This window comes from Myodes glareolus, chromosome 1, assembly GCF_982192425.1.
Source record: "Myodes glareolus chromosome 1, mMyoGla1.1, whole genome shotgun sequence".
Classification (NCBI taxonomy): Eukaryota; Metazoa; Chordata; class Mammalia; order Rodentia; family Cricetidae; genus Myodes; species Myodes glareolus.
This window is the reverse complement of record NC_142026.1, coordinates 123,505,195-123,525,382: the sequence shown is the minus strand read 5'-3', so window position 1 is coordinate 123,525,382 and position 20,188 is coordinate 123,505,195. Positions and strand designations below refer to the sequence as shown.

Below are 20,188 nucleotides of genomic sequence, written 5' to 3'. Positions count from 1 at the left end.
TACAAAAGCGACAGGTCTGTGGCTGCAGTCCTGAAGTCCACAGGTTGAGGATTTTGCTTCAATTGTTCTTCCATTAGGTAAGTGTCACAATCCCCCAAACAAAAAACTCTAATATTTACAGCAGTCTACAGAATAATTAGAAGTGGGTAGTGTAAACAAATTAGCGTATTGTTGACATTCAGCGTGAGCCTGTTTTATTTGTTTCTGTAAGGTTACATCTGCAGAGGACATGCTTTCTCTTCCAGAGATCTCTAAAATGAGAACTGTAGGCGGGGGCTGGAGATAGGAGGAAAGCATCCTGCACAAACCGTTGAAAAGGAGGCTGGCAACAAGGCAAACGTCCCTTGCCAGGCTTCAGAGCTTTACGGCAGTATCCAGAGAGCCACGGACAAGACAATAACTTTCCATAAAGAAGGGAGGATCTGTCCTCAGAACCTGAGGGGCAAGTGTTTGTTTTCTCTAATAGGACCATGGCGATAGCTCAGTGGGTGATGACACTTGCTGCTGAGCCTAAGAACCTAAAAATGAACACTGGTGAAAGGAGAGAACTGGTTGCCATGAGTTGTTCCCTGAGCTAGACACAGACATACCTTCTCCCCCACCCCTCTCTCCATAATCAGTCAACTAGTAAAGCAACGCAATGCAAAGAAAAAGAGCATCAGGAAATGCCGCAGAGTTCCGTAGGGAATGAAAGGCTAACCAAGAGTAGAGTCCATGAGCCATCAGCACTGAGGTGGCCTACTACTATGTCCCTGCTGCTTCAGCGTGGTATCATGTCAGCTCTTGGAGTCTGGCCCAAGAAGCCTCAGGTGGAGCCATCCATGTTTTTACCTGCACATGCATAGGTCAGTGGGCATCAGTATGCAGTCTGGAAGGTGGCTCTGGCTTATTTTTCATTATAGGAACTATTTGAAACCATTTGATCCAGATGTCTGTTTTCCCAGGCAACCCCGAGTTAGTTCCATACTGACAATAGTTCCACTTCTGGAAAACATTACAGAAAATTTAACACATTCTCTCCACTGTGGAGAACTAGGAACATAATTAAAATTTCTTGCCTGCTCATCATTACTTGTAATAAAAAGAATCTTGAATGTACTTTTGAAGACAGATAAACTCTTATTATGTGAGAATGCCGTCATTTCCATAGATAATCTTAATCAGCATTATGAAGTTTTTTCTTCCCCTCTGAATTCTGACTTGAACATTGGTTACTCACAGAACCACTGACTTAATGAAATATACAATCTACAAAGTCGAAGTATTTAACCCCTATTTAGTAATCTTTAGATCAATTGATTTCTACATCTTCAAACTGTATGACACAGGATAAAGGACAGCACATACACAGACACACAGACACACACACACACAGACATGCAAACACACACATCACTTTTCTTTCTATAACTTCATGATTTCTTTAATGGACCAATAAGATAAAATATACCCAAAATTTAATTCCTCATTGAAGCCAATGAGGCCTGGACAGCTCTAGAGCTTTTTACTCCCAGTGTGAGCTCAACTGTTCTGAGAAAATTACCAAGTCATTTCCAAACTTGAGCAAATTCTGATGATTATTAAACCTTTCCAAGGAGGTTTCGGATGGTCTTTGGTTTTATTCACAAGTTGATGAAGGAAATTCTCATGTCAAAGTTTATATAATATGTCGCGTTGTGGCCTGGAACTGACCCAGAAGCACTGCTTTGGCAGAAAACCTGGGTTTGGTTCCCCACTTGGAGCCATTCTCAATCATCTGTAACTCAGGGTTCAGGTGATCCAACACTCTCTTCTGGCCTTCATTTAGTTACTATACTCATATATATGTAACATATACATATATATATATAACACATATAATTATAACTAGAAAGTTTAATAATGTTGCAAATTATTATGAAATCTTAAAAATATGCTATGCTGGTTTCAGGGTATTGTCCTAGTACGAACACTTGTGTGTTGTTGGATTTATTTAGGAAATACAGGGGAGGAGTAGATTGGGTTATTTTGAAGGAAGTTTGGGGTAAAACACTATCAAATCTTCTATATCCCCTTCTACCTAATGCCCCTCAGAACTCACAATCTGCCCTGCAAATATAGGGCAGATGCATTGCTCTGCCCGGATTATTCCTCAGGGGACAGACCATAACTATCCAGTTTATTTCTTATGTTAATCTCTTTGCATGCTCTTAAAAAAAAAGCAGTAGGAGCTGAAGGTTACAAAAAGAACATTTTCTTATTTTCATTTCTCCAGGACAACCATGACTAAAAATATCTGGCCTTGGTCTAAGGGATACAGGTTTAAAGACACTGTCTCTGATTTTCTGTATAGTCTGAAGATGGGAGACTTGAACAGCCTGTTCTTGCGGCTCTTGACAAGCCACCTGTTAGCTTTGCTGATAGGTGCATTTCTTTTCTTTAGTCACCATCAAGAAGTATATTTGGCTTTTACTTTTGTTTGTAGAAACTCACCTTTGAGTCACGAAATGTCAGTTGATTCTCCTCTCTCTGGCCCTGCTGTCAAGGCAAGACAAACACATCCACTCATCTCTATCAATCCCTTTTGACAGGCAGCCAGCAGCTGTCACAAATTAGGATCTCCTTGCTGTGTCCTTGGTCAGACACCCTTGGTGCCAGAAACATTTAATGCCTTTGGACTTGGAAGGGTTTCAGAGAAGGCTAGCTATGGTGCAGAGACTCTGTTCAGGGCTTCCCAAATGCCACTGAAATACACTGGCATGACTACCCAATGTATCCTTTCTGTGTCTGGATGTTTTGATGAAGACCACATTGTTTGGATATAGGATTCTACAGGGAAGAGTAGTGAAGGAGGCTACACACTTCCTGGTACTCGTCACTGAGTAAAGGGAAGAGGCACCATGGCTCTATTTCCAGCCTCTGTCGCCAGTTCAGTATCAAACATTGAAACAAATTGGGCTCTTCTATCTGAAGAGCCATTCAAGCCACAGGCACCTCATCAGTGGGCTCCCTCCGGCTGCAGGAATGTGTACCTTTGACTCTCCCAGGAGTTTGGAGGGCTGTAAAGGAACAGCTGAGAAAGACCACAGACTCCGTGCACAATGAATCGAACATGGTCTAGGTGCTTTGGTTAACTTAAAGAGACACTGTCAAGAGCTACAGGTCAAAAATCAGACCAAGCATGCATTTTTTTATCAGACTTAAGCATCTGATAAAAATCATATAGAATGCTAGAAAAAAAGTTTCTGTTTGTTGTAAAATTTGCTTTAAGAGGGACTCACAAAACCTTTGTTTTGTGTTCCCCAGGGTGTGGGAGACACCCAGCAGAGGCTCGTGTTGGCACCCACCCTAGCACACCCACATTGTGGAACATTTCCATAAATTTCAGCTGTGGATTTTACTTCAATGCAGATAGGATCGTTTCAAACATTTGCGCAACAGCAAAAACGGGGAGGGGAAAGGCAAAAAGGAAAAGAAAAAAAAAAAAGGAAAAGGCTCTGTTTGCCATGGAGAAGCCGACAAATTTGTGGAAGGGAAGATTCACTTTCGAGCTCCTGAGTGGGAGTCACAGACCAAAGTGAATCCTTAAAGCCGGGGAGAGCGCTGCATTGGAACAGAAAAGAAGCAGAGGAACTACCAGCTTGACAGTGTCCTTTTAAGAACGATGGACAATCGGATAAGGCAGTCGTGCAAACCACGGCACGTCCACGCGTCCCTCATTCTTGATGGCATGCACCACATTTGGTTCCATGTTAGAAAGTGGAAATACCCAGGAGAGAGAAAGCAAGGGGCAAAACACTAGATGTCCATGCAGCTTCTCTTACACATTCACTGCAGCGTGGGGGTTTCAGAGCTGCACATGTGCCGACGGACACTGGCTGCTGGGCGAGAATTCTGGCTGCCTCTTCCTGAAGAGCGAAAAGAAAAAGCAAGGGGTTAAACAACATGGGCACAGCTATGGTGAGTCCACCACACAGGAGGTGCCTGGTCCAGGGTGGGGCCAGGTCTGGCTCCTGAACCTTTCTCCGTGTCTCTGCTTCTATGTCCTGCTTGCAACCGTGGCCTGTGTCTTGCTGGTGGGACTCCTCTCTGGAAGCAGCATTGAGAGAGTCGCTTTTCCATAGTGGAACCATCTCTTTTCAGTGCCCTGTGGATCTGTATCAGACTGGCTCTTTCCCTTCACTGTTGACATGCTACTTTAGGAGGCTGTCTTTCTGCCACCATACTTTTTAGTGGAAGCTCCTGAATTTATATCCGAAACCACAGATTTCCTTTGCATTGTGCATTATCTACCATATTATTCTATCACAAGGCATGACTGCCACTTCACTCAAAGTCACACTTCTTGTGCTCACAAGATTGTTTATGTGCAATAGTGGAGTGTCAAGAGATCTACCTATTGAGATTGATGGTTCTGCCACAAGAGGACACGCCATCTCATTCTCTGGCTGATATTTCCTTATACAGAAAACAGGGTGATCTGTACACTGTGTCATTCTTAGCAAGAGAAAAGAACACTTTTTAGACCCAGCAAAGATGATGGGGCAGCCATAAGGAAGTAGACCAAAGACAAGTAGTTCTTCATGAGTAACATCAGCTGCACCTAGAAAGTGGTGGAGCGAAAGCTATCTTGTCATGCCCCACAAAATGGCTATCTATCCTGGAAAAGACCTCAGGCATAAGACACTCAGGGTGAACCATTAGTCCGTGTTTGTGGTGGGACGGAGGAGGGTGGCAGAGTTCAAGAGAACCCTCTCACATTACAAAGTTCTGTGAGTAGTCATTTCCCTGTAGCTTTCCCCAGTGAACTCACACTTGTTTTCTATTAAGCCTATGTTTGGTCATCCACTCCAGTCCTTGGTGATAGTCCTGTAGGTAGCCATGAGGATAGCCAGAGGGAGCCGTGGCTGTTCTGTATCCCATCAAAACAGAAGAATCGTGCCTCAGGAGGAGGAAGAGGAAGAGGAGGAAGAAAGGAAGGTCAAGGAGGGGATGCCAGGAACAAACAAACATGGTTCTTCCCATGGTGTAAGCCTTTCAGATGTGCCTACCAGGTGCTGAGAAGCTGAGCTGTGAGTTTGAAACCTCCATGTAGAACACTCTCTGTAGTCATTTTTTTTACCCTCTGGAAACAAGGATTGATCTGAGTTTTTATGATGAGGAAAGATTTTTCTATGCATAGTCGACTATGATAGAAAAAGGAAAGGAAAACTGATCCATGAATAGATTGCTATCAAACTTCAAGCACTCATAAACCATTTGAAAGCATATGCTAAATTCTGCAATTTGAAACTTCTATCCAGAAATGAGAAATAAAGACAGGTTGGTGAGAGTTCATGCCTACTGAGAGAACACATTTATTAAAAAGAAATTAAACAGAGACCATGTTTGCTGCTAAACTTGCCAGACTAAACTAACAGTGACATCCAAAATGCCAACCTGAAATCACAAATACCCCTTAAAAATGAACAGCAAAGAGAGGACAGTAAGGAGAAACTGTTCTTGACAATTTCCTATAAATAAGAGTAGGAAAACATTTAACTTGTAAAATAGTGCTAAAACTTTCTTTCCTAAGAAAGAAGCTGGAGAACGCGTCCAAAGCACTGGGCTTTTGTTTTGCGAAAAACCGCCTGCATTCATTTGACTTTAAAATTAACTCTACTTTGGAGAAATGTTTACATGTTGGCCTGGTCAAATGGTGACCCGCAGCAGGGTTCCTGGCAGAGCCAGCTTCAGAAGCTTGAGATCAACAGAACCCCACATTTGCTGCTTAGAATTCTGGGATAGGTCTCTTAAAATTGTCTCAATTAATCTTTAAATTTGTGTTCTGTAAGTAATGGGGGGGGATGAGAAAATAAAACGTGTCTTCTAACAACAACTTACAGATGGTCCAATATCAACAGTCTCCATACTTTACTTGCATGGTGATCTGTTCTCCTGTCCTTTGGATACCAGTCATGTTCTCCTCTCATCCCTGTAGATGGCAAGGTATCACCATGGTTCTCCCCTGCAGGGATCTTAGGCACAAATCCCAGTAGGACCGAGATGCACTATTATGTGTCCAGTGGCATCTACAGGAAGTGGAAGCTGCTCCCCCTCCCTTTTCTCTGAACACTCCGTACCAGCTGGCAGACTACAGGGTAGGGGTGGACCTCTCACCCATCCTTGATCTAGATGCTTCAGGTGTCTCTGAACTGGTGGAAAACTATGGGGTGCACATATCTAACATGGCTCAGGTAGGAAGCACATGTAATGAAGAGGCAAATCACTTTGAGTTCCCCCATGGTACCTGCATAAGGGTTGATTCGGGGTACAGTTTTGCACCTTGGAGAATGCACATGTATAAGTCCCAGAATGGGTAGCTAGGGTCACAACTAGAATGAATGATTTTCCTCCAAGAATGTCTTTCTGTGCCAGTGAACATGATATTAAATCGCAAATACGGAACAGAGAGAAAAAAGCAGTGAGGGATAATAGGCTTGCATTGTACATTTATCGCTTTCCCAGCTTTTAAACCAAGGACTTGGTGATTTAGTTTTGCACTGAACCTTGCAAGCAACGTAGTCCTGTCTGCTAGGGGTGTATAACATACAGACAAGGTCAGGACTGTCATGGTAGCCAGGAGTCTTGGCATGTATGCCTTTGCACAGGTGCACTGACTTGCAGCATCTGTATTTCTGCGAAAAGGAACTCCGCAATCTCTGTTGCCAATTCTCTCTTTTAGGGGCTACATCTGCATTTAGTGAGTGAACAGTTTGCGGTTGCTTTTGGTTTCAGTCAGATTGACAGCTTTAGTAGAAGCCACAAGAATTCAAATTCACACTAGTTAACTGTTGACCAAAGCAGTAGAGAGGAGTATAATCTCCTCCGTGATCTCGAGGTTTTTTGTCTCTGACATTGCCTTTGCATGGAAGTAAAATATAGAATAGTCCTGCATGTGGGCTTTGATCTTAGGAAAGGACTATTTACTGAAGATTATTGGCCAAGGCTTGGACACTCTGATGTTTAACTGGTCATTTTACCAGATACATAAATACTGAGAGATGGAGCTTGGCTTTAGGGTATTTTTAGTAATCATAAAGCCACATATTCAAACAACTACAGATTCAGCAAGCCAGAATAAAAGCTTGGAGGGAAAAAGGCAGCATATGGGGGCTTGTCAAATAGAAGTCCCAAATCTGTGCTGGAATCTTTTGGCACAAATTGTGGATTTAAAGAAACCCCAGAATTTTAGTTAGAAAGATCTTTTCAGTAATTTCTTATGAAAGTGCCAGGTACACCCCCACACCATCTTATTCCCTCCCTTTCTTCTGTCCCTTTTACATGAAGTTGCTCCTTGTTATAGTCAATGAACTCTTTGTAAGATTCCCCACTTGACTCTATTGTCCAAATAATATTCATTTGTATAGTAGCCTACATCTCTTTGAGTGGACTTAGCTCCAAACAATTTTTGTTTTATTGTGTTGTTTTACCTACATGAAACAGTCCCTACATCAGTTTCTGGCAGGATTTATCTTTTATGTGAACTTCTTCATAAATTGCAACATTTTTTTTTTTTTTTTTACTAAGGATGATATGACATTGATTGCTGGACAAGGAACCCAGAAGACTTGGTGTCTTTGGTCAGGTCATTGCTCCTTTCACAGTCACTTCTTTGATCCATACAGGATTGTTGAAGTAGTGTGTGGGGAAAGGGGCTCCGGAAAACCAAGTGCTGCTCCAGCATAAGCCAGTACCATGAACCACACCAGCGTGTAGTATCTCCATATTCACCTTCATATCACTGACTCCAGCCATCTTCCTTACTCAAGAATTTCCATAAATACACTAGCAACTAAATGGAATTTTATTTCTATTCCCATCCCCAATTCCATTTCTCTTTAGGTAGCAATGGTGACACCAAGAGGGTGTGCCAGAAAATGGTAATGCTAGGAGGAACCAGGTGAGTCGTCTCTATCCGGAGCTGAATGTCCATGTTAGGGTTGAAAGTGAATCTACTTTTAGCAGAGACTGAATGTTCTAGGCAATTCTAGACGGTCAGTTCTAAGGATATACAAGGCTCACCGTGGATATAATGTGGCAGCTGTCCAAACTAATCACGAAAGACGACAGCAACTACTCAAGACCATGGTAGCAGACTGAGATCTATTTTTCGGTTGTCACTGCTGTGGATAAGTGAGATCATTTTGTATCTCTGATTGATTTCCAGAACCCAAATAAACGTTTCCTATTCTCTAAATTCAATATTTATTCCTCATTGTTCACTGATCAGAGTGCAGAGTGGAACTCTGCATGTAGGCAGAGGTCTTATGTGAATTTTAATTTCCTCCACTTTCATTTGTAACACAGTTGTTTAACTTAGTATATTAAGTTCTTTAATAAACACAAATACAGTCTCTCTGTTATAGTCATAAAATATTGCCCCATTAAAAATTCTTAATCACTGAGATTTGCAAGCTAATAAGAGACTATGAAAATGATTTAATAAAAATGTATTTACTATCACAGATTCATCACATTTTAAAATCCATTTACTTTGGACAACACTAAGGATGTGTTAAAGACTTTGATATAGTAATCTGCATACTAATCCCATTCTAAAGGAAAAATTTGTTTCATTTCACCATTTGGAACATTTTAATCTTTTTATAATATTTGTATACAAATGGATTAGCAAATAATACATGGAAGTTTTTATATTATAAAATTTGTATGTATGGCTTCACCCTACATTTTTATTCAATGATCACCTTTTTTTTCATATGGCATTATACGCACACACAACTAGTTCACTACGTAAACTAAACTGATTAAATACACCTCACAGAAATATCCATTCTTCTGTCAGTGGATATTTAGGCTGTTTCCCACATTCTGCTCTGGGGAGCAAACAGTCTTCAAGCAAATATCCTTACACACGAATGGCGGGTTTTTTTAAAGCAGGTACCTGGAGGTTGAACTGGTAGGCTGTTTCTCTTTTGCCAACACTCCCTGTGAAGTACTTATGCTATTTAGACTGTTTTGTGAGGATCCATATTGTTATTTTTATGCCACTTACATTAGCTTTTTATTAGAAAAAATTCTTAAATAAAACTGGAGTTTGTTCAACATAAAAATACCATACTTCTAGCCAGTGTCACAGACTGGTTTCAACAGTCATTAATGACCAAAGAGAAGCTCAGATCTTTTATTACAAGATTGCAGTGATGATATAATTCTACCATATTTTCAATATTTGCCACCCAAATTTCTTTGCTAAAGAAATTTCCCTTAAGATTTATTTGACATGTTCAGATTATAGCTCAGACAAAAGTACAAATCAGATTGATATTGAACCATACTTCCTCATCCCATGGACTGAAACTAAGAACCAAATTTCTTAAGAAATTTCTGTCAGGCATTTTGATTACAGCCATGGAAAAGGACAAATGTAGAATATGTGTCTACATATTCTACCAGAGAAGTAGGGTCATTGTTTTGACTAAACCTATGTCATTTTGGGCATTTGGAAATGGTTTGGGGGAGAAATTTGGAAGTGTTTAAAGCTATGAACTTGAGAAGCCCTAGAAAGCTGTAATCCAAACTTCATGAATGAACTTGACAGAACTTCAAACTACAGAGCAGATAGATATGCAGACAGCAAAGTCAGCCTGAACTCATGAAGTCTTAGATATAAACAAGTATTCAGTGTGGAGAACTGCACTAGAAACTATTTATACTGCGTTTTGTTGAACTGTTTGCCTATATTTCACCTATAATCTGAAAAACTGCATGAAGCTGAATTCTAAAGTAACAAACTATTAAATTTTGTAAAGGAAATTTCAAGGTAACATTACTTGTAGAATGTAGCTTGGTTATCACTAGCTACTCCTAATCAGGTTTACAGTGATTATTTGGAGCAAATTGTCAAGCAGAAACATTTATAATACTGATTGTCATTCAGTGAAGGAATTTTTAAATTTTATCAGAAGAGAATGCATTTGTAAAAGAATTAGTACCATTAAAAAGGAGCTAGTCTCTTTGCACTCCAGAATAGTAAATGCCATTGAGGACATTTTATGAGTTGGTGAGAACCTGCCTACCAAAGACTCCAGTGTGTAAAACTCCAATCTCACTTGACTTTTCATTGAAAAGAGTGCTATGTACACTCTACTCAAAAAATAGCACCTAGAAGAACATTTTCCCTCATTCAGCCACCTAGACACTAAAAAGAAACTAAAATTCTGGTTTCAGGATCAGCTACTGTTTAGCTGACAGCAGAACTTGGTCTTATCCACATGGTTACATAGGCTTGCAGAATGTCAAGAACTGTGAGATTATCGAATATTGTTCTAGTGCCCCACAGAAAACCCTGTATGTAGAGACGCTGCAGAGCAGGGTCAAATTCTCTATAGGCTCTCCATGAAAGGGCTTTGGATGAAATTGTGAAGGTAAAGCCAAAGTTAAGGTGAGGACATAAGATACTGAACAAAGCAGAAATGTGTGCTGAGAACAGCTGGAGTCACCAAATGGAAGCAGCTAAAGAGAGAAGCCATGTGCACCATTAACGGTAAAGTGCTAATGGTGGAACTGCCCGAGCCATTTGGCCTGTATCTATCATGACACTGTCCTCAGATGCTGGACATGGAGGTACGGGATTTAGTGCATTCCCTGCCTATATATTCTTGCTCAGATCTCATTCTTCTGTGTCTCTTTTCTCCTTCTTGACTGGGAATGTTTACTCAGTGCTATTGTATATTGGAAGCAAGTAATTTTTTTTTTGAATTTTTCAGAGCTCACAGCTGAGAGATTGCTTTTAGTCTCGATAGAAATTCTGTACAAAGATTTTTGAACAATGTTGGAAGTGTTAAAGACTTTGGGGACAGTCAGAGATTGAAAATCAAACATACAAAGCTAATTCTAAAGAAACTTAGACTTTGGGAGAAATTCCTGAAATTCTCGGCTAAAGCACTAACATTAGTATTATATTTTTGTTCCACAAAGCTTTATTTCATCTTATTTTTCCTTAAACAGATCTATACTAATCACAAAATTAACTTTTGTGTCATCACCCTGCAAGTCTGCAAAGAAAACCTCATAATACCACTGTCATAATTTCAAGAATATAGATACCATAGCCTCCAAAGTAGTCATAGTTGCATTATAGCCTGCTGAGAAAGATTCAAGGGAGAGATTTCAGTGGCATAAAGAAGACCTCAACTTTTAGCTAAATACCTTTGGGAGAAACCAACTTTTATGCTGGAAACAGCCAAATAAAATATTTTTCAAAAGCCACTTTCAGACATTGGGACAGTGTCATGACAACCAGAATCCAAGGGATCAATAAGTCTGAGGAAAAGAACTTCAGTGGGAAAGCAGATAAACTTTTCAGTTCTTTTTACTAATTTAATGGCCTTTGAAGTAAAATATTCATAAATATAGTAACATGCAGAGATTTCAATGACGGTTGATATATTTTGCTTAAATATGTAATATACCCATATATTCAGCATAAAAATTAACTATAAAAATATTTGGGGCTGAAGAGATAGTTCATCAGATAATACAAAGTTCTCTGATCTGCATGCATGTGCTATATATTGCAGCAAATACACACACACAGGCACACACAGAAAATAAATAAATGTAAAAAGTAAAATAATGATGTCAAAGATAATTGCAGAAAACTAAATCAGGGTTAAAACAGAGTTCTAGTTCATGTTAACTGCGCAGCCAGACAATGTAGTTATATTAAAACAGGAAGCATCTGAGCAAACATTTTTTAAAAAAACTTTTCTCAGTATTGAATTGGTAGTAATGAGGGTAAGCATTCTAGAAAACTTGTATGGCTATTAGGAGATGTGAACATATGCTTTTGAGATCTGCTGTTTCATTGGATTCTTGCTGTGCAAGCAAGGGAATATGTTCGTAGTACATGGTAATACATGAACTGTCTATGAATTTCTGGGCCAGATAGGATGAGAACATATATAGCAAATAGGGCATGAGACACTAATTTTCAGTTGATGCCGAAACATGATTTTCTGTCTTAAAGCAATAAAATTTCACAAAACTATTTCCTGTTCATAATAAATTGAATATGGTAAGCCGAACATGGGTATCACTGTCTCCACTACAGAGATTAAACAATAACCATTCTGAACCCAGTAAAAAGCATTGTGAAAGCAGGAGATGTTGCTGTGGCCACAATAAGCATCATTCTTGAAACAATCTGGAATTGCCTTTAACCATTGCCTTTAGCCATCTATATTTTATTCTACTCTGTGCCTTATTATTCAATATCTTGACAAGCATCCTTCTTTTCCTGACTGGAAGTGCCTTCTCTACTGGTTCGCTCTCATAATGCCAGAAGGTGCTATGCAGGCACATATAGAAAACTCAGCAGGGATATTAATTAGTCTTTTAACTTACATGCTACAATCTCAACTTGCCAAGCAAGAGGTACTTACTTGTGCAATAATGGCACTACTGTTATGTCTGTATCTGAGGCCCACTCCATATGGAAGAGATCATGTGTGGTATGTGGACCTGGTCAAGGGCTTGTGATTCAGAAGGTCATAGACTCTAGGAATGAAACTTCCAGTTTTGTTCATGTCAATCTGCCTTTTCTTTTCTTTTTTTTTAATTGCCATAGATTACTCCTGTCCTCATCCTTGATCAAAGAAATTTATATTTCAGCAAACAACAGTGACTCATGACTGATCAAGATGCTAAGAACAAGTGACTATTGACTGCTCATCCTTCAGTGGGACACCAACACACTCCCTTGAAGGCTCCAAAAACATTATAGAAAAGGGGATGAAAAAAATGCAAGATCCAAGTGATAAGGAGAAAGACCATTAAACACTGTCTAATGGGTATGACCCAGCCTACCAGGTCAAGAACTCTCAACAACTGAAATTATCTGCATAGGCCTGTACAAGACTAACTGAAGCTACAGGATCCCTATCCAGAAAGAGATGTACTGGTGGAGGAAATTATTGTCTTTAGTGATGTGACTACTGAGATAGTGGTTAACTTCACTCCCACGCCTATGTGAGTAGAGCTGGTTAAACGAAGTGAGTCACAGAGCAAAGCAAAAAGACATGAAAGTCCAATTGGAGTATGGTGGTAGAAGGAGGAGGCACTCATATGATGGAAAGTGGAGAAGCGAAGGCGATGTGTAACCAGAACGTATTATCTACATGTAAGAATTTGTCGAAGAATAAATTAATAGAAACACAGTCCAGCTTAAGCAATACCTTCTGGCACCATTTCCATACCTTTGGATTAGTTAAATATCCCACAGTGTTCTGGGACACTTGCATTTCTCCTTGACATTGACCCTTCAATGTGTAGTCTTTGGTTAAAAATCACTTCTTACAAAGGGCAAGAGTCAAATCTGTTTTTCCTAACCCTAGGTTCCCTGTATTTGTCATAGTGTCTAGTATACAACAGGTGCCTTAAATACATTATTGAGTGGATGAGACACCACCATTTATCTTCCATATTTGAAGGGTGTACGTCTACAAAGTTGAAGCCATTCGAAGCACCAGAGAAAAATGGATTGCATCCTGGGATCATAGAACTTCTGCTGTGCACACTATAGGCAAACCAATATGCTTTGTAGGAAGCTGTCCCCAGCAGTGTTGCTATGGTTCAGATGTGCTTTTGCCTCTTGGAGTCTGTGTGCTGGAAGATTTGTCATGCATGAAGGAGGGAGAACATGAACAAGGAAGTCAGGACAGCGAGGGGTGCGTTCACCCATTGATATAAGGGGACTGATCTAATGAGAGCTCACCAAGGCCAGCTGGACTGGGACTGAACGAGCATGTGATCAAACCAGATTCTCTGAATGTGGCTGACACGGGGACTGTCTGAGAAGTCATTGATAATGGCACTGGGACTTGTTTCGTTTGCATGTACTGGCTTTTTGGGATCCTAGTCTGTTTGGATGCTCACCTTCCTAGACCTGGAGGAAGAGGGGTGAAACTTGAATTTCCCACAGGGCAGGAAACCCTGACTTCTCTTAGGACTGGAGAGGGAGGAGGAGAGGGAGTGGGGGGAGGGGGAGGGTATTGGGAGGAGGGGCGGAAGTGGAAATTTTTATAAATTAATAAAAAAACGAAATTATGGAACATTTTTATGGGAAGTGATTAGGTCATAGAAGATGCTTCCCTAGGGAATGATGTTGGTCTTTGGGATGAGTTAATTCTTGAGAAAGTAAACTGATACAGAGTAGCTTCCACTAGGTATTTTTTCTCATTCTATGCACTGCTGCATCTGTTCCTATTTCTCTGCTTTATTGTGATGAAGTCAAGCAGGACTTCATCCTAAGGAAGACAGATAGGGTCTCTTGATCTTAGACTTTGGGCTTCCTAAACTGTGAGCTAAGCAAATCTCCTTTATTATAAGTAACCAGCTTTAAGTTGTTTTTTATAGTGACAGAAAACAAATTAGTATAACTATTGAAAATATTTTTTATTTTTTTATTGTATGATGATATACATATGCATGTGTGTACACATTAATTTGGGGGCAGGTGCACATGCACATATGTGCTGCGGGAGTATCTTCCGCTGCCTCAGTCAATAGTCGCTGAAGCACGAGCCCACAGTGTGGCGGGGAGCGCCTTCCGCTCAGTCAGCCAATAGCCGCTGAAATACCAGCCCACAGGGGTGTGGTATATTTCTCTTTTAAAAAGAGACACAGATCCCGGATCAGGCCCTCTTGGTTCCAGCGCTTGGTTCCGGCGCTTGGTCCCGGCTCCTGCTCCAGCGACTAGGCTCCCTTCCTGATGGTTTATGGTGTATGTAAGTTTTACCCCCCAAAATAAATAACCCCTTAAAACATAACTGGTGTGGGATTGATTCGCCGATATTTGGCGCCCCACGTTGGGCGCCATTCTGTAACATGAGGAGGCCTGTTTGTTGGGGGTTTGAGCCAGCAGGACCCAGAGAAAATCAACCGCACAGAGATTTCCGTATGTTATAATGCTGATTGGCCCATTAGGTCAGGCTACTTATTAGCTAACTCTCACATCTTGATTAACCCTTTTTTTGATCTATGTTAGCCATATGGCTCAGTACCTTTTTCAGTGGGGCAGCTTACATCCTGCTGCTTCGGTGGTCTGGGCAGGAGAGGGAGGAATTAACTTCCTCCTCCTCAGAATTCTCCTGCTCTCCTTGCATCATTTCCACTTCCTGTCTGGCTTTCCTGCCTACACCTCCTGCCTGGCCAATCAGCGTTTATTTAAAACATGATTGACAGAATACAGACAATTCTCTTCATATATCTCAAAGGAAATCTACATAGAAAGTGTTATTCAATGTCTTTGGCCATTGAAAGTTTCCTTTGGGCCTTTGAAATGAAAGTAGAAATGTGTTTGGCGTGAACCTAAGTAAGCATTTATTATTTTTATATTTTGTTTTATTATTTATTTTGATACAGGGTCTTCCATAACCCAGACTAATCTTGATTCTTTCTGTGTAGTGGAGAACGACCTTGAACTCCTAATCCTCTTGCTTCTACCTCCCAAGTGTTGGGATACAAGAATTCACCAAAACACAGTGTATATAATGCTGGAGATCAAACCCAGGGCTTCATGCAAGGTAGACAGGTACTTTAACAGCCTAGCTATATCCTCAGTCATTTATTTTTTTATTTTATTAGTTAATTTTAATAATGAATTTACTTTAATTTGGTCTGCAACTCAGGTGCATTTTATTTCAATTAACAGTATTTTGTTTTTACTTGGTTAGGGTCTTGCACTTACTATGAAGCAAAGAAAAATAAAACAAAACTTTCTTCCCATCTCAGTCTTCAGTCTGAAGCAACTGAAAGTCATTTTCTAGCCCGGAACACACAGTAAAATTAACAGCAGTGAGACCTGGTTTTACTTGTGCTTCTTTCTTTTCTCCTCACCATACAAATGAACGCTGTACCCATGCTGTGAGGTTTCCTTTCCCTTGCATTGCGAGTGCTTTCTACATGTTATACAGAACTGTGTAGACAGAGAGAATGGGATGAGTCTCTCTGCGTAGCTGGACATGTAACAACATTGAGATTCAGGAGCCTTGGGATGGTTACTCGTAGGCTGACTGTGAGCACTGAAGAAATGGAAAATAGATCCACAGAAGATGTAGGAGGAAGATAGACTTCTAGCCTTTCTAAACACAGGAGCTCAGTAGTTCATGTGGTCCAGAAGCATTCTAAATCTCACAACCTGAGTTACACGGTGTGACTTTTTTATATTCTTTATAATAAATACCTCTTTCACCTTTGCTTAGGCTGGCTTACGTTGGTGTCTACGACTTGCATCCCCAGAGTTCTAATTAATGAGCCTGCAGGCTCTGTCTACACAAGCCAAGTCTTCTAATCCCGTTGGTACTTTTTTCTTGAGCGCTCAGTCTGCAAACTGCCAACATTTTTGCTCAGAGATTACCTTTACAAGCACAGTCCCACGCTCGCATCCCTTGTGGGCAGGTAACACTTCATACTGGATGCTAAGGTGGACAGATGGAATGCAAATGACCTCATCCTTCTTTAGCTGGGGCCAAGCATGGACCAGTTCTCAAGCTGTGGCAAACGGGGCATCTATCCCCACACACATCTCATACTGAGTAGCATTTTGTGACCCTATTTTCTGCAGATCTTCAGTTTGCCATTCCACACGGCGTACATAAAATAAGCTGGCAGTAGTAGTGTATACTCACTGCTTCCAGAACAATCTTTCCTTGAAGGTATAATAAATTTTATGTTTTTATAATATTAATGTTACTATGTAACAATGAATGATAGTGACTTTGTGAGAACACTGAAGTATACACTTTACAGAAATATCCTCATTTGATTTTAATAACTCTTAGATAAGTATAGGTATTGTTCTATTTTATGACAAATATGTAGAGGTCATATAATCTCCTCAAGACTAGTAACTTAAAAATAGCGAGATTATTTAAACATTTGCTACAGACTGTTTATGTCTTCCCAAAATATAGATGATAAGTCCTACCTTAGTGTGATGTTAAGAGGTAGTTAGCAGGTAATTAGATCATGAGGGTGGAGTCTCACAAATGAGAACAGGGCCCTCATAAAAGTACAGAAGAGAGCTTGTTTCCCTTTCTCTCTGCTTTCTATCTTGTGAGACTATGAGAAAAGAACTCTCATTGAGACGCAACACTACTGGCATTTCTCAGTCTCCAGAATTATAAAAGCAAAGTTTCAACTGTTTAAGCCACTCGCCTATGATACTTTTTGCAATGGAAGCCCCGACTAAGATAACATCTAACTTGGGTTATCCCTCACATAAATTACCACATTATACTCTTTGTCGTTTAATGTGCCTACTTCCATTGTAATCATGTTACATCGATAAAGTATAAATTCCTTTTTGACATACTTTATCGCTATTTTTTATTAAATTCATAAACAAATAAATACATTGTTGATGTAGCAGATGCAGCTTATGAGTGATGAAAATAAATGACTTTGTCCATGAAGCAATATTTCAGTACCACTTCTTTCTCTTATCAGAATGGCTTTGACCTTTCCAAGTCTGTTCCTTATTTGCAAAGTGATGTTATAAATGTACCTAGGGATCATTACGAATAATCTCATAAGCATGCTTCTAAATTAACTTTAGACCATATGTATTGTTGATAAATGAGCTCAAAATCTTACATGGAGAAGCTGAATATATCTCAATCACACAATTCATTTAAATGTGAAAGAATTATAAAAGGTAGCCTGTATTCATATTGAAATATCCTCTGCTTAAAGTTGTAATATAATCTGCTCATTGTCTCAGTTTAAAATTCAAAATAAAAAATGCAAATTTTAAAAGCAGATATATCTATGCCCTTTGTGTACTCAGTATGACCTTTGCTGGAAAAAAAAAATAAGGCAAGAATTTGTGGTGACTCCAATTTGTTGCCCTTGGTGGGAAATAGGTTTCATTCATCCTCATCTTCCTGGATTCACTCATGCTCCTTGCTCTTGAGCCATTGGCTGCTCTGGATGACCCCCACCCCCCACATTGTAGCGTTCTCCCCCACATGCAAGGTACTTAATGAGAATGTTCTTGAATGCTATCTCTTCTATTTTACTTTTTCTTCATGTCATTACTTCTTTCATGTCTGCTCTACATGTTTGACAATTGAGCTTCACAACCATAGCTCTTAATGAGACCTTTTTTTTTGATGATCAAACTTAAATTTCCAAGTAACCCATGGACATTTCCCCTTGGGTGCCTTTACACCATCTTCAACCAGGAACTCCAAACACTAACTCATCAACATCTCCCTGTCTCACCACAGCCTATAAACTTCCCCATAATCTTATCTTTCTTATCACCTAGAGACAAATTTTAACAGCCAAATTCTACTTTTATTTCCCTCATCTCCCTTAACTAATTTTATAGTTCAGACGAATGAAATTCAGGAAGAAAAAAAATACAATTCATTAGATTCAAGTTTCATGCCAGTGGTATAAGTCAAGGCTTTTACCTTTATCTTTCTATAGTTAACCTTATCCCATAAACTTATAAGGGATCCTGACATTCCACAGAAACCTTCATTGCACTCTGTGGTTATAGAAAAAGTATCTAACATTGCACTAAAAATTGGAGACTAACTATAGCTGTCATCTTCCTACAGCGCTAAGTTTATTCACTCTCTCCACCCTCACCCCATTCCATGGACTTCATTTTTATCAGATCCATGCTATGGCCCAGAAGTAAATCGACTCTGTGTACTCTTCACTTATTCTTATGTGAAATAATGTCCCTGTGGAGTGATATGTTCTGCTGAGCAAATTCATGAAAGTGAAGTCCAAGATACAATGCTATTTAAAATTCTTTAAACCTTCTCTAGGCTGCAGCATAGAAAAACAGCCTTTCATGTCAGGGCACCTACAACTCATGCAGGGATTTTATCATGACATATGATATACATATTAACTTATATTTGTGTCTCCTTTATTATATTGCAAAAGTGTCATTCTCTTATATGTTGACTCTGAATATTGTCTAACATATTATCAAATGCTTAAATGTTTCTAAGTTAACAGTTGAAACAATAACTGATTACATAAATGACAGAATCAATGGTATAAACTGCTGAGTAAATGTTCTTATCAAGTAGTATAATTCTATGACAAATGCTTCAATAAAACTATTTTTAAATTACAATAATGCTAAAAATTATATATTTTATGATTGAGGGGAAGATATGTAGTGGATAAGAGGTCCTATACACACAGATAAGCACCAGAGAAACCAAGAAAGTTAAACACACAGGTTTGTCTCTTCAATGGAGGGAAAAGTTTGTCTATCTTTCTCCTGGAATTCAAGGAAAAGATGTAGTTTATAGCCTGGTGATCACCTCGTATCTGTAGAGTCAAGCTTCACCCCTATCCTCCAGAATATTATATTTGTTTATCCCAGGCTTTCTTCCTGGTAAATCTTCAACATTTCTTCTAGGCCATAAAATCCATCCTTTTGAGTGACATCACTTATACTTGACATCAGTCTAAGTAACCTCTCTGTTATCTTAGAGCCAGATCAACTCTGCCTCCCCTTGGTATTATATTTACCACAGTCATTCTCCTTAGACCCTAAATCTTGAACATTCTGAGTAAACAAAACCTATTTTCATGAGAGAAGCCAGATACACTATGTAAAGAATGTAAACATGTCTTGAGTTTTGATATACTCACAAGATTGAGTTAATTGTCATCAGAAAACTTTTAGCAAATTGTGCTGTGCTTAAATATGGCTAAAATAAATGACCTGGGGCCAGACTCCAGAAGTCTGTCCCAGCCTTGTATAAGTCAGGTTGGACTGAGTTTCATCCTTACCTCCTCTATATAATCTTACTGCCAGCCTGAAGTTTGCAGGGGCCCCCACAAAAGCAATCTCAGAATATGAAGACCTTATCTCATGAGCCACAATAGGGAATGTATTCTAATCAGAGCAAAGATGCTTCTGCCACTTCATTCTGATGTCTGTTGGCTGACTATCAGGTTTCTTCTCACCATCAAAGTAGGACGGAGAAAACAAACACTGATCCCAGGGATAAGGACGAAAGCGAAGGCTTAATGACCAATTCCTGAAGACAAATAAAATCCTAGTAAGGAGCTATTGAATATTTCATTTGGTTGCTGTCATAGAATAACCCCATGAACGCAGTTCAGAAGTGAAAGGGCTGACTTCAGCTCTCAGTTCCAGGTT

General features: G+C 39.6%; 1 protein-coding gene across 3 annotated transcripts in view; it reads right to left on the bottom strand.

The window, feature by feature from the left end:
* The window catches only part of Grm1 (glutamate metabotropic receptor 1), a 401,569-nt gene that overhangs the window by 8,121 nt on the left and 373,260 nt on the right, over positions 1-20,188 (bottom strand). The window contains exon 9 of one of the 3 annotated variants that reach the window (XM_048425346.3): positions 3,804-3,887. The exons of the other annotated variants lie outside the window; for them this stretch is intronic. Within the exon in view, the coding sequence (XP_048281303.2) occupies positions 3,827-3,887 (61 nt within the window). The 3' untranslated portion in view covers positions 3,804-3,826. The remainder of the gene's footprint in view (positions 1-3,803; positions 3,888-20,188) is intronic. 3 annotated transcript variants of the gene reach the window in all.